This window comes from Neophocaena asiaeorientalis, unplaced genomic scaffold, assembly GCF_003031525.2.
Source record: "Neophocaena asiaeorientalis asiaeorientalis breed wild unplaced genomic scaffold, Neophocaena_asiaeorientalis_V1.1 scaffold155, whole genome shotgun sequence".
NCBI classification, from domain to species: Eukaryota; Metazoa; Chordata; class Mammalia; order Artiodactyla; family Phocoenidae; genus Neophocaena; species Neophocaena asiaeorientalis.
Genome location: NW_020173040.1, coordinates 6,288,692 through 6,300,662, shown reverse-complemented (window position 1 = coordinate 6,300,662; position 11,971 = coordinate 6,288,692). Strand labels below are relative to the sequence as shown.

Here is an 11,971-nt window from a genome sequence, read left to right as displayed (position 1 = left end):
TTTAATAATTCCCTGTAGTATACTTCAAAAATTGCTATTATCTTTTCCTACCCCTTGAAAAACACAAGCATATATATATGCATACACATGTATATATACATATACACGTGTATAATATATATAAGCAAAGAAGAGACAAAAATGCTGAAAATAGTTGATTGCATAAAATTAACAAAATATTTCAATTTTTGAATACATATTTCAAAATAAGGCAAAGCGGTCTTTAGAAAAAGTAGGATGAAAAAATCTTTGAAATGCTCAGATATATAGTTCATGTAAGTAAAGATCTATAAAAGAATGCTACACACACAAAAAATCTAACCTCAGGAGGCTAGAAATAATTCTGTTACTATGCCATTTTGTTCATTTGATAAACACAAATTTTATCTAGTATTAAGACAGACGATCAGGTCAAACAGCCTCAGGCAAATTGGCAGACAGGTGACCTTACTTCACAGGCCCCAGTCCATCGCTGAGCAAAGGCCACCTCTGGCGCTCCGGCCTCTGATTTGTTCGCACGCCCAGAGCCCGAAATCTGAATACCTGTCTGGTAGTCCCTGAACCTCAATGCCCCAGTCTAGGGCTCTGGCTTCCTTTGCCGGTCTAGTGCATGTCAGACAGTAAGAGGGATCTAATGATTTGCTAATGAATTAATAGAGGAATGAATGAGCACATGAATGAAGTCCCCCTCCTAAGCCCCACACCTGGAGTTGCTAGTAGATTTCCTTTCTGTCCTGTTGTCTGGTGCCTGCCCCATTCACTGACTCACCCCCTTGTGGCATCTCTAGTATACTGACTAGGAGGCGTCTTCAACAGCAAAGGCTGTTTCTATTTCAGTCCTGCACCAGCCCATTCAGTTAATGTACAATCAACCTTGCTGGAAGCAAATTGTTTCTTGTGTTAATTCAAAAATGGAGGTTTATATGGTGAAGCTATGGGAAAGTCCTGGACTTGGGGATGAATTCAAAGGTTAAAGTAAAAGAAACACATCTAATATGGAGTCAGATTTATTCTTCCCTATTACGTGAACACGGACAGGATTCTTCCCCTCTCTAAGCTTTTTTCTTGATAGTTACTTTTAAATGGTGTAGGGGGGAAAGTGTATAGATAGAAATAAAGCAAATGTGGCAAAATGTGTTAGCGATTGGTAGATCTATGTTAGGAGTATACAATATTTGTGGTATTGTTCTATCATTTACGTAGGTTTGGCTTCTTCAAAATAGAAAAAAAGAAGTTGAGAATAGATAAATAAAAACAAATAAAGTGTTATGACGGTGCCTCTCCTGGGGCTCTGCTGTGTGGATGTTACCTAATGCGAGTTTGTGTGCCTGAGGTGCAGTGAGACCAAACAATACCGAAATGTCAGAGTCTGGAGCAGAGAAAGGTTTATTGCAGGGTCATGGAAGGAGACAGATGGCTTGTGCCCCCCAAAACCCAGAACTCCCCAAAGGGTTTCGGCAAAGCATTTTTAAAGGTAAGGTGAAGAAGGGGCGTGGTTGGTTATTGCAAACTTCTTGGTGTAGGAATCCTTTGTTCCTGCAGCTGTCCACCTAGGTCAGGTCACGATGTTCCTGTAAACCTCCAGCAAGACAACTACTATTCTCTGTTCTGCAACTTTTTATCTCTGTATGAATGGAAAAGTGTTATACCCTTAAAGGTCAGAGCCTTGAGAATGGGCTCTCCTGTATATTTCAGGCTGTAGGCAACATTCTTAACTCAAAGCAATAGAATACAAAGGTTAAAGTAAAAGAAACAGATCTAATATTGAGTTAGATTTACTCTTCCTGGTTACATGAACACGCACAAGATTCTTACCCTTTCTAAGCTTCTTTCTTGGTAGTTAAAAACAAAAACCAAAAACCTACGCCTTGCATTCTCCCTAAGTATTTTGTGAACGCCAGTCATGGTAATAGATGCAAAGTGCTTTGCAAACCACAGAGCCCTTTCTGGGCACAAGGGTAACCAATGTGATTATTTGAGCAGCACCAAGTGCTCTTAGATCACCTGGCCAAGCCTCTTGCCTTTGTCTGTCTTGACTCCAGCCAATCTCTGCTACCGCAGCCACCTTAACATACATATGCATGATTGGCTTCCTGGCTTCTCCCCAGCTCCGAGCATCAGCTACAGACGTGCAGTCCAGCTCCTGAGGACTGGAGGGCAGAGCTCCTCGCAGATCCAGTTCAGAAACCTCCGTTGGAGCAGGCTCCTGCCTGCCGGCTTCCCAGCACCCTGCCCACCAGTACTAATCACTGGCAGCCAGTCTGCTCCCATGAAACCATCAAAGGCATCCCAGCGTTATAGGAGCATCCGGAGAAATGCCAGCCAGCACTACTTCTACCAGGAGTCCCTGCTGCTCAGGTGAGCCAGTCCCATCCATCCACTGGGGCAGGTTTGTGAGGAGGGAAAGCCTGGGTCACCCTTGCTTGCATCTGACCAGAGGACCAAGTCCCCATCCTGCTCGGTTCTCCTTCAGAAAGAACTCCGAAACTCCTTTTTCCAGGTTACTATACAAAAAGGGTGGCAACCTCAGCGATGTACACAGACATTGATGGCTCTACCTGGCTCTGATCAGAATCCAAAAGCCTGTACCCCAACCTGGCTTTATTGCTGGCCAGACCCACAGACGTGCTTTATCTGTTTTCTCTCTGTTTACTCAGTCAGCAATGTCAAGAGAGAGCAGACAATACATCTGTCGTAATAAATGAGGTTTCTGTTGGAAAAGGCTACAGGCTGGTTAGAAGTGGGGGAGTCTTATTCAAATTTGTTAAATATTTATAAAGGTATATTAAAATCTCCATTAATTTGGAGAACCTGGAGAAAATTATCTTTTGAGTAAGTAAAAACAAGCTGAATTAGAGAAAAGCAAAGGAATTATTTTCCCTTACTTTTAAGTGCATCATTGATGAAATAACCACAACAAAATACCCTCAACTCCTCCTGAAAAGTTGCATTAAGATTAGTGTATTCATTTTCACTGGGAATAAGTGTTGCTATGTGTTGAAAAGTTGTTCTCCTAGAGAGTAACTATTTCCCTGAAACATTTGTACATGTAAATTTGCTTAGCTAATTTCTTGTTCATAGAAGCTGCTGCCTGTTTGCCTCTGTTATCTCTGATTTCAAGCGAATCAAAGCAGGAGTACAGAGAGCGGGGAATCTCTGGATGAGAGAGTTGGATTTTTATTTATTTTACAGCCAGAGTTAGGGGACAGGAGGCATCCTTTCTTTGGAATTAGCTGATTATTTCAATGAGCCTGAAAAAGAAATGGTTTTGCCACCAAAGATGCTGCTATTCAGTAATCCTACATGAGCCGTATCTTGGTTCCTTTTATGATGTCTTCTGATAGTATCTCTTATACTTTGAAGCCTTTTTCTTTCACTGACTCATCAAAGTAACAGAACCCAGTGAATGTGTCCAGTGGCTGCTAACAACTGCCGAATTCTCTCTCTGACTCCCCGGATCCCTCCCCTCTCCTCCTACACATACTGAATTCATACAGATGACCCCAAGACAGCAAGATGCTAAACTTACCCAGGGCAAGATCTGGGATGGAAGCAATTCTACTAATCAGATTTCCTCCTTAATGCCCTGATCATTTCAGCAACTTGGATGACAGCTTTACTGCTGATGAAACAGGGGACAGCCATGATCCGGAACAAATCTTCCAGAATATACAGTTCCAGAAAGATCTCATGGCAAACATTCGCTGCCGACCCTGGACCATGGGACAGAAGCTGAGGGCACTGAGGTAAGGGTTATGGGTTATTGCAAATATGCTTCCCACGAAACCACCCACCCTGCCCTGCCCTGGGAAACGAGCATAAAAATCCACATTGGAGGGAGTGGTGGGACGGATGCGCTTGATCTGACTTAGAGAAGTCACAGACACGTCTGAGGATCCACCTGGTCCAGACGGGCCTCAGTGTGTGTCTGTGTATGTGTGTCTGAGTTGGCTGTGTGCCTTGGTAGAGAGTAAAGACAAGAATTCCTGGTTGCCCTCGGACTTAATCAGGAACTACGGCAGAGGGCTCCAGCATTTTTAGCATGCATTCAGGTTGATTCTTTTGCAAACTAGAGTTTGAAATCCCTTGATAGCAGTTCAAGGATTAAATGAGGTAAACCATATGATGTTAAGCCTTGTATCTGGGCTATAGTAGTCACTCCCTATGAGTGGGTAGTAATTGATGATGTGGATCCCTGGGATCACAGCAAGGGGAGTGAGTAGAATGGTTCTTAATGACCAGTGCCACTGAGCTACTCTGACCCATGAAGTGGGCCTTCCTAGAGAAACAGACATGACACGTAATCATCGGGCACCTACTGGGTGGACAGGATTAGAACCACTGTTGTATCTTACGTTTTAGTGCCCCTTTCCAGACACCAAGCACATTGCCCTGTCTCTCCAATCCACCATTAGGTTTGACTTTCTTTCCCATCAAATCATGCCTTCATTAGATTTCCACTCCAGGCATTGTTCCTCCAGTCTGGCCAAAGATCCAGCCTGCCCCCCCAGGTGGCCGCGGCAGATGAGGTCATCCATAGTTTCCACTCCCAGAAGTTTCCAGTTAATTCTCCAGGTCCGATATCAGTTCTCGTCACTTCCGTTTCTCTGAGTAAGGATGACATTTTTCAAATGAGAAGACTGATACTCAGAGATATTAAGCGGCTTCCCCCAGGACACACAGCTTCTGAGTACTGGAATTGAGCTGTAAAGCTGGGCTTCCTGACCTCAACTCCAATATTCTATTCTATTGAAACAGAGGAACTCTACCAATTTATCCTAAAAAAAAAAGCCATGTAACTATATAGCACAAGGAACTATATTCAATATCCTGTGATAAACCACACTGGAAAAGAATATGAAAAAGAATGTACGTATATGTATAACTGAATCACTTTGCTGTACAGCAGAAATTAACACAACATTGTAAATCAACTCTACTGCAATAAAAAAGTCATGTATTCCGTCAGAATTTTAAAAATCATACAGGAATGTTGATGACTAATAACGCCCTGAACTGTAAGAAAGTGAGTCTTTTTAACCTGCGGGCAGAGCAAAGCAAATGATAACTTTTCTGTCAGAATCAAAAGAACAAACCAGGCCTTCCTCCACAAGCGTAAGCCAGGGACCTCAGCCAGGGCTCCGAGACACCAACGCCAGCGAGGCACGGGCCAGTGGTCCAGCCCTCAGGGAACAGCTCGCCCTCTGACACCTGCATTTGTCATCCCCGCGTCGCACTTTTCCTCCCCGTCACCTTGAGAAGCTACTGGAGCAGTGCTTCACTAATTGGGCCTGCGAGACTCATCAGGTCTGTGGAAGGCGCAGACCCTGACTGCTTGGGGCTCAAGGGAGCATTGCTGACACAGAGAAAGCAGGGAGCTCTGTCTACGGGGGGACAGAGCATATATCTATTTCCCCGGTAGGGAGGCAAGTGGTCAGTGCCATGGAGTCAGCATTGGTCTGTGATGGGGCCTGGGTCAGGTACTGTCCCCACTGCTGTTACTGACCAGGGTTCTTGGCCTCCTTAATCAATAGAAATTAATCAGAGGTCAGACAAGGAATTCAGGCAAGGCTTCATTGGAGCCCCCACTGCCCCAGGGGGGAGTGAGAACAAACAACAAGTTTCCTGGCTCACTCACTTGCTGAGGGGGAGGTGAGCGTGTGCTCCTTATATGGGGTGAGGGTGGGGGTGTGTGCAGGGATTGGGCCGGAGGTTGGCTTAGGTGGTCTGCGCATCCCCTTGGTGGTGTCGTGTGCAGGGCGCATGCTCAGTGCCCTGCTTTTGCTCCTGACCCTTCAGAAGTGGCAGTTGGGCTTTTTGGTTTTTTGTATCTTGCTGTCCATAATTTGCCCCAACTGCACTTGCATGCAGTTGTTTTTAGTCCCTTAAAGTGTCTTTGTATTTTGTTGCTCAAGGAGATGTTTGTCCAGGTGCAAGCACTGCAGCAAAGGGTCCCAGGTCCCAGGTCCCAGCCTGTCTCACTGCCGCCTCAGCCCCCTACTCAGCTCCCCATTCCAACACTTACACACCCACCCACTCCTATTGTTGTTTCAGGTCTCTATCATCCCTATTAGCTAGTGGGCTTCTCCAGGGCAACAGCTCTATTTTACGCGCCTCCGTAGTCCACTATACTTGACCCAAACAAGTGTGCAGAAAATGTTTGTGGGGAAAAAAATTATAATGAATGAAATTAAATGAATTATTATTTCACTTATATAGGCCCCTATCTTTTAGATGCTATAAAAGGTATAACATCAACCCTCACCCTTGCCTGAATTTCTGGTTCTGACCAGAATGAAGCCAGCCCATTGGCGGGGCTATAAAGGTGGAGGATTTGCAGTGAGGGCAGGGAGGTTCAAAGCTCAGCACTCTGGTCAGGCATGTTCTGAAGCCATCACGCTGTTTGTGGAAAAGGAAGTCGGCTAGTTCCTTGTGTCAATCAACGAAAGGCTAGGAACCTGTGGGTGTTACTTGGGATATACATGCATGAACTCCCTACCAAGTACACTGGTCCAACTAACAGACTGAATGATTCAGCAGTTCTTCAATTCTGAGCATAATTAAGTGGTCAACCATGGATTAATGAAGATCTCATCAGTGTAGTCACAGACGAGGTCACCTTGAAGGTGACATTCTTTGCTAAGAGTTTTTGACTTCAGTCCGTTCCACGGAATTAACATTTTTTTCCTAATCCTGTGGTTCTTTAAGTGTGAATTTAACCATCTATCCTAATGAATTCAGTCTGTTTTCAAGGATTAGCCATTTAGGTGACCCATCAGGTCAACTCACCGAAGTGGTCAGCTAGTGTACCAGTAGTTAGTCTGGGCTAAATCAGGTTGTTCATGGCTATGTAGACACAACTTTCTTGCCCACATTAACCAGACACTACCCTTTTCTCAAAGCAGATTCTCCGAGCTAGGTCTGACTTTCACTTCCAAAGAATTAATTGCAGGAAGAAGGCTGCTGAGATGAAGTGGAGGGGCTGAAATGCTGGTACCTGATACCAGGATCTCCAAAGCCCGTAATACCCAGCCAACAGCCAGAATCAGGGCAGGGCGTTAAGAAATTCAGTTGCAACTGGTTTTAGTGTTCACTCATCATTTCCTATGAATTCGTGCATTTAAATGTTATAGAAAATATTTTAAGGGAGTTATCTGGTTACCACTGTTTGACTATCTATTCCTGCTGCACTTCCACATGTTTTGCCAAGATTATCAAGATCATAAAATTGCGCTCACCACCAAGTATTTCTTCTCTCAGGCGAGCGAAGGACATTGTGCTGAAGTTTGAGGGGAGGCTGACCAGGACCCGAGGCTACCAAGCGGCAGGTGCAGAGGTAAAGAGTCCACACGTGGACATGCCCACCCTTCCTGTGGTCTCCGGGCCCGGGAAGCTGTACTTGTCCTTGCAGTTGCTGTACTACATAGGTTGTGAACATCCATCATTAATAGCTGTAGAACAGTATGGAGAGCTTGAAGGTCTGCATGTCCCCGAACTTGGATTTTAGTTCCCTATGCTGTCACTTACCAAGTGGTGTGACCCTGGGTAATCCCAGCTCATCAGAAAAAGGTTATATCTGCCCTTGGGAGAATCCTCTAGCCTCTTCCCTGAGTTAAGCCCACCCATGTGTGTAGGTTTCATTCACTGTACAGTAAGTCCCCTACATACGAACCTTCAATTTGAGAACTTTCAAAGATGCGAATGGGCGTTCACATGTCCAGCCACATAAGTTAGGTTATGTATCTGGCATATACTGTCACGTGCGTGCATCCTCTACAAGTGGTTGTGCTTTTGTGTACTTTACTATACAGTGCTGTATAGAGTAAAGTAGTACAGAATCTTTATTTCTTGCCTGTTCACTCGATGCCAGCCCCTGGATGCCAGCCGTTGTACTGTGCTACTGTACTTTTCAAGGTACGGTGCTGTAAGATTAAACAGTGTCTTTATTTTTTGTGTTTGTTTGTTTTTTATGTATTATTTGTGTGAAAAGTATAGCCGATTGTGTTAGTTGGGTACCTAGGCTAACTTTGTTGGACTTACGAAAAATTGGACTTACGAACATGAACTTACAAAGTTCGGGACGGAACTCGTTCGTATGTAGGGGACTTACTGTATTTCTTATAATGAGAAAGTTACAGGCATATTCCAATGCTCATTTTATAATACAATGCTAAGATTTTTGTTTGTTATTTTTCCCATTCAGTTACTTGCAGTTAAACTTTAGTATACATTGAAATTATCTGTTTATAGACATTCCAATAATTTTCATAAATGTTTCCAAGGCAAAGAAAAAAATCATTTCTCCTACTATAATCCCCTACTTCCCAAGATAGAATCTTTTTTAAAATTTCACATTTCAGCCATTGTATATATCATTTTCACATCGGAGTAAGTAGAGTATACAAATATTTTTGTCTTGCTTTTTTTTTCACTTACCACCATAACAGGGATTTTTCTCCATGTTGCTATGTAGTTTTTATACCTGTTGTTTCCTATGACTGTGTAATATTCCATCAGAAAAATGTCTATTAATTTAATTAGTTATGTACCTGCTGGTGGTCCTTAAATAGCTTCTAATTTTTCGTTAGTATTAACAGCCCTGCAAAGACTGTCTTTGCACAGATGGCTTTTCCTATCTTTTAAAATTCTTTTTCTAGGATAAATGTCAAAACTACGACCTCTGTAGTAAAGAGTATGATCCATGTTTTTTGGCTCGTGATAAATAGTAATCAATTATTTTCCAAAAGCTTTGCCATCCACAATGAAAGAATTTGCTGTCTCATAGTATCTCCACTAACGCTGAATATTGTCGTTTTTTCAAGTTTATTATTTTAACAGACAAAAACTGACAGACACACTCTTTTTCGATTCTCTGAAACAAAAAATATTCTTAGTAAAGTTTAAATTAAAGCTGGTCATAAATTTTGCATAACTGAATAGTTATAAAATATCAAAGAATCCCCAAGATTGTGCCTTGGCTTTCTTTCTTCTTACTTTTCACAGAATCTGCCTGAAGACGCTAATCCACTCCTATGATCAAAATTATCCATAACTCTTTATGCCTGTCACACTATGATGGAGCTTATGGAATAAATCTATAAAACAAAATTATCTTTTTATAAGCATATGTGCTACCAAGCTCTCTCATTTTCTCTAAATAAACTGTATGAAATGCTATGGAAAAATATCTGAAATAATGTAAGGTTTCTCACTTGGGTTCAGACAACCTGTAATATATATAACAATGAAAAAGTCCTGGGGCATTTAGCAACAGTGAGCTCAAAGTGGATTAAAAGTGTAAGTTAAGGGCTTCCCTGGTGGCGCAGTGGTTGAGAGTCTGCCTGCCGATGCAGGGGACACGGGTTCGTGCCCCGGTCCAGGAAGATCCCACATGCTGCGGAGCGGCTGGGCCCGTGAGCCATGGCCGCTGAGCCTGTGCGTCCGGAGCCTGTGCTCCGCAACGGGAGAGGTCACAACAGTGAGAGGCCCGCGTACCGAAAAAAAAAAAAAAAAAAAAAAGTGTAAGTTAATAATGGACTGAATTCTTAGAATCAGAGTTTTTAAAATGAGAAAAGTGATCCAAATGTTCAGTCTTACCTACAGATTGTCCCACAGTTTTCAGCCTGCACTTAACAGACACAGCTGCCCCAGTCCTTTCCATTTTACCAGTGGCCCTACAGAAAGCAGTTCAACGCAGTTCAGCTTAATCCATGTGCCAAGCTTTGTGCTGGGTACTCAGGGTAAAGAGATGGCTGAGATACAGTGTCTTCTGCCCTCTGGAGACACAGCAAAATGTCAAAGAAAATCATCCTCCCACCATGTCTTCCTAACACTTTGGTTTTCCCCCTTCTCATCCTGAACATCATTCCTCTACCTTTTTATATTTAGAATTTTTTTTTTTTGCGGTACGCGGGCCTCTCACTGTTGTGACCTCTCCCGTTGCGGAGCACAGGCTCCGGACGCACAGGCTCAGCGGCCATGGCTCACGGGCCCAGCCGCTCCGCGGCACGTGGGATCTTCCCGGACCAGGGCACGAACCCGTGTCCCCTGCATCGGCAGGCGGACTCTCAACCACTGCGCCACCAGGGAAGCCCCTATTTAGAATTTTTTTACACTGGAAATTTTAATACAGACCCCTGAGGATCAGCAGCCACTCCAAAGTAGAGAAAACAGAAGCTATCTAGCTATTACCTGCAGCCCAGTGAGTTTTGTCTCTGTTTACAGTCTTTAGTTTCTTTTAGAAAAATGATAACTTCGTTTTTCAAATAGTAAATTTTGTATAATATAACTACTGTACACTTTCTCCCATGATTCCCACGACTGAGATCCTGATCACCACTCACCAGGGCTGCCACTCTGTCCTCTCTTGGGAATCACGGTTCCAGAACACAAGTCATCCTCTGGAGCCCCTCCCACTGTTTCCCACCTGCATCCTCTGTGCACATGGGTTTCTCCTTGATTCCAGCAGGAAAACACCTTGTTACAGACAATCTGCCTTTAGCACCAGTTTATTTCTATGTTTCATAAGAAAGCAAGGTCTGAGCATGTGAGACCACCAGGACCCAAGGAGTCACATAGGCAGAAATGCTACCCTGGGTACATGGAACACCAAACACCAAGAGTCAGGACACCTAGGTCCTTCTGCCATCGTTTCCCTGCTCTGGGTAATGACTTGGAACCTGAGGAGGTTTTCATGCTTGATTCTTAAGATGTCTTCTAGTTCGAATAGTCTATGTCCTTGGCTTCTCACATGATACCAGCAAGGGACGTCATCCTTCTGAGAGCCTTCATGGCATGATTTGGCAAGAACGCTTGCTCTGTGCAGAAGCTAAAGGTACCTGCCCACGATGGTGTATAGACTGACTGGCCTCATAACAGATCTTCCTGTTTCCACTCATGTCCCTCCACCTTCCACTCTCTTCCACATAGGAGCCAGGGAAATCTTTGATACAGTAAACTATGCATGCCATCCTTTAATTAAAATAATCAATGATAGGGACTTCCCTGGTGGTGCAGTGGTTAAGAATCCACCTGCCAATGCAGGAGACATGGGTTCAATCCCTGGTCTGGGAAGATCCCACATGCCAAGGAGCAACTAAGCCCGTGTGCCACAACTACTGAGCCTGCGCTGTAGAGCCCGTAAGACACAACTACTGAAGCCCGCGCGCCTAGAGCCCATGCTCCGCAACAAGGGAAGCCACCGCAATGAGAAGCCCGCGCACAGCAACAAAGAGTAGCCCCTGCTTGCGGCAACTAGAGAAAGCCCGTGCACAGCAACAAAGACCAAATGCAGCCAAAACTAAATAAATAAAATAAACATTTTTAATAATAATAATGAATGGTAGATAGATAGATAGATAAGATAGATAGACAGAGTTTCATTACACTTAGAATCAAATCCAAACTCCTTCCTCTAACCCACATGATCTGGCCATGACCTAACTATTGGACCTCATCTCACTCCTCTCTCCTTTATTCTCTTCTATAAAATGCCCAGCTCATGCTAATCCACAGGCTCCTACTGGCCATTCTCCCCTCCTAGACAGCTCCTCTACCAACTGAGGACCCTTAACGACTTTACAATGGACCAGAAACTCAAATGCTTTCAACACCAAACCCTCCCCAAAGGATACTGGGCATTCTGCCTCTGTCTGCTGTAGGGGATGAAAAATCAGAAAGCCATGGTCTTCCTCTCAATACTGGAGGAGAACAATATAAAGGCAATATAAGCTAGGATGTGATAAGCATTATCAGAGACCAGAATGATAGCTGGGGAAGTTTACAGATGGAAGAATGGATTTCTGGCTACAGAGAATCTGTGTGAGGTCTCCATGGGAGTAGCTGTATTTGAGTTGGGTCTTAAATCATGAGCAGAAAGAGAACAATTCCAACTTCTGATAACATTCAAGTAGATTTTCATTTACAAGCAGCCGTTTTGGCCTTAGCAGACATACTCAGGATAACATAATCA

At 43.8% G+C, this 11,971-nt stretch overlaps 1 protein-coding gene across 1 annotated transcript in view; it reads left to right on the top strand.

The window, feature by feature from the left end:
- The first annotated feature begins 2,269 nt into the window (after window positions 1-2,269).
- The window catches only part of TMC3 (transmembrane channel like 3), a 43,765-nt gene continuing 34,063 nt past the window's right edge, over window positions 2,270-11,971 (top strand). Inside the window, exons 1-3 of the mRNA XM_024742796.1 lie at window positions 2,270-2,358; window positions 3,600-3,746; window positions 7,261-7,336. Coding sequence (XP_024598564.1) covers window positions 2,270-2,358; window positions 3,600-3,746; window positions 7,261-7,336 — 312 coding nt within the window. The remainder of the gene's footprint in view (window positions 2,359-3,599; window positions 3,747-7,260; window positions 7,337-11,971) is intronic.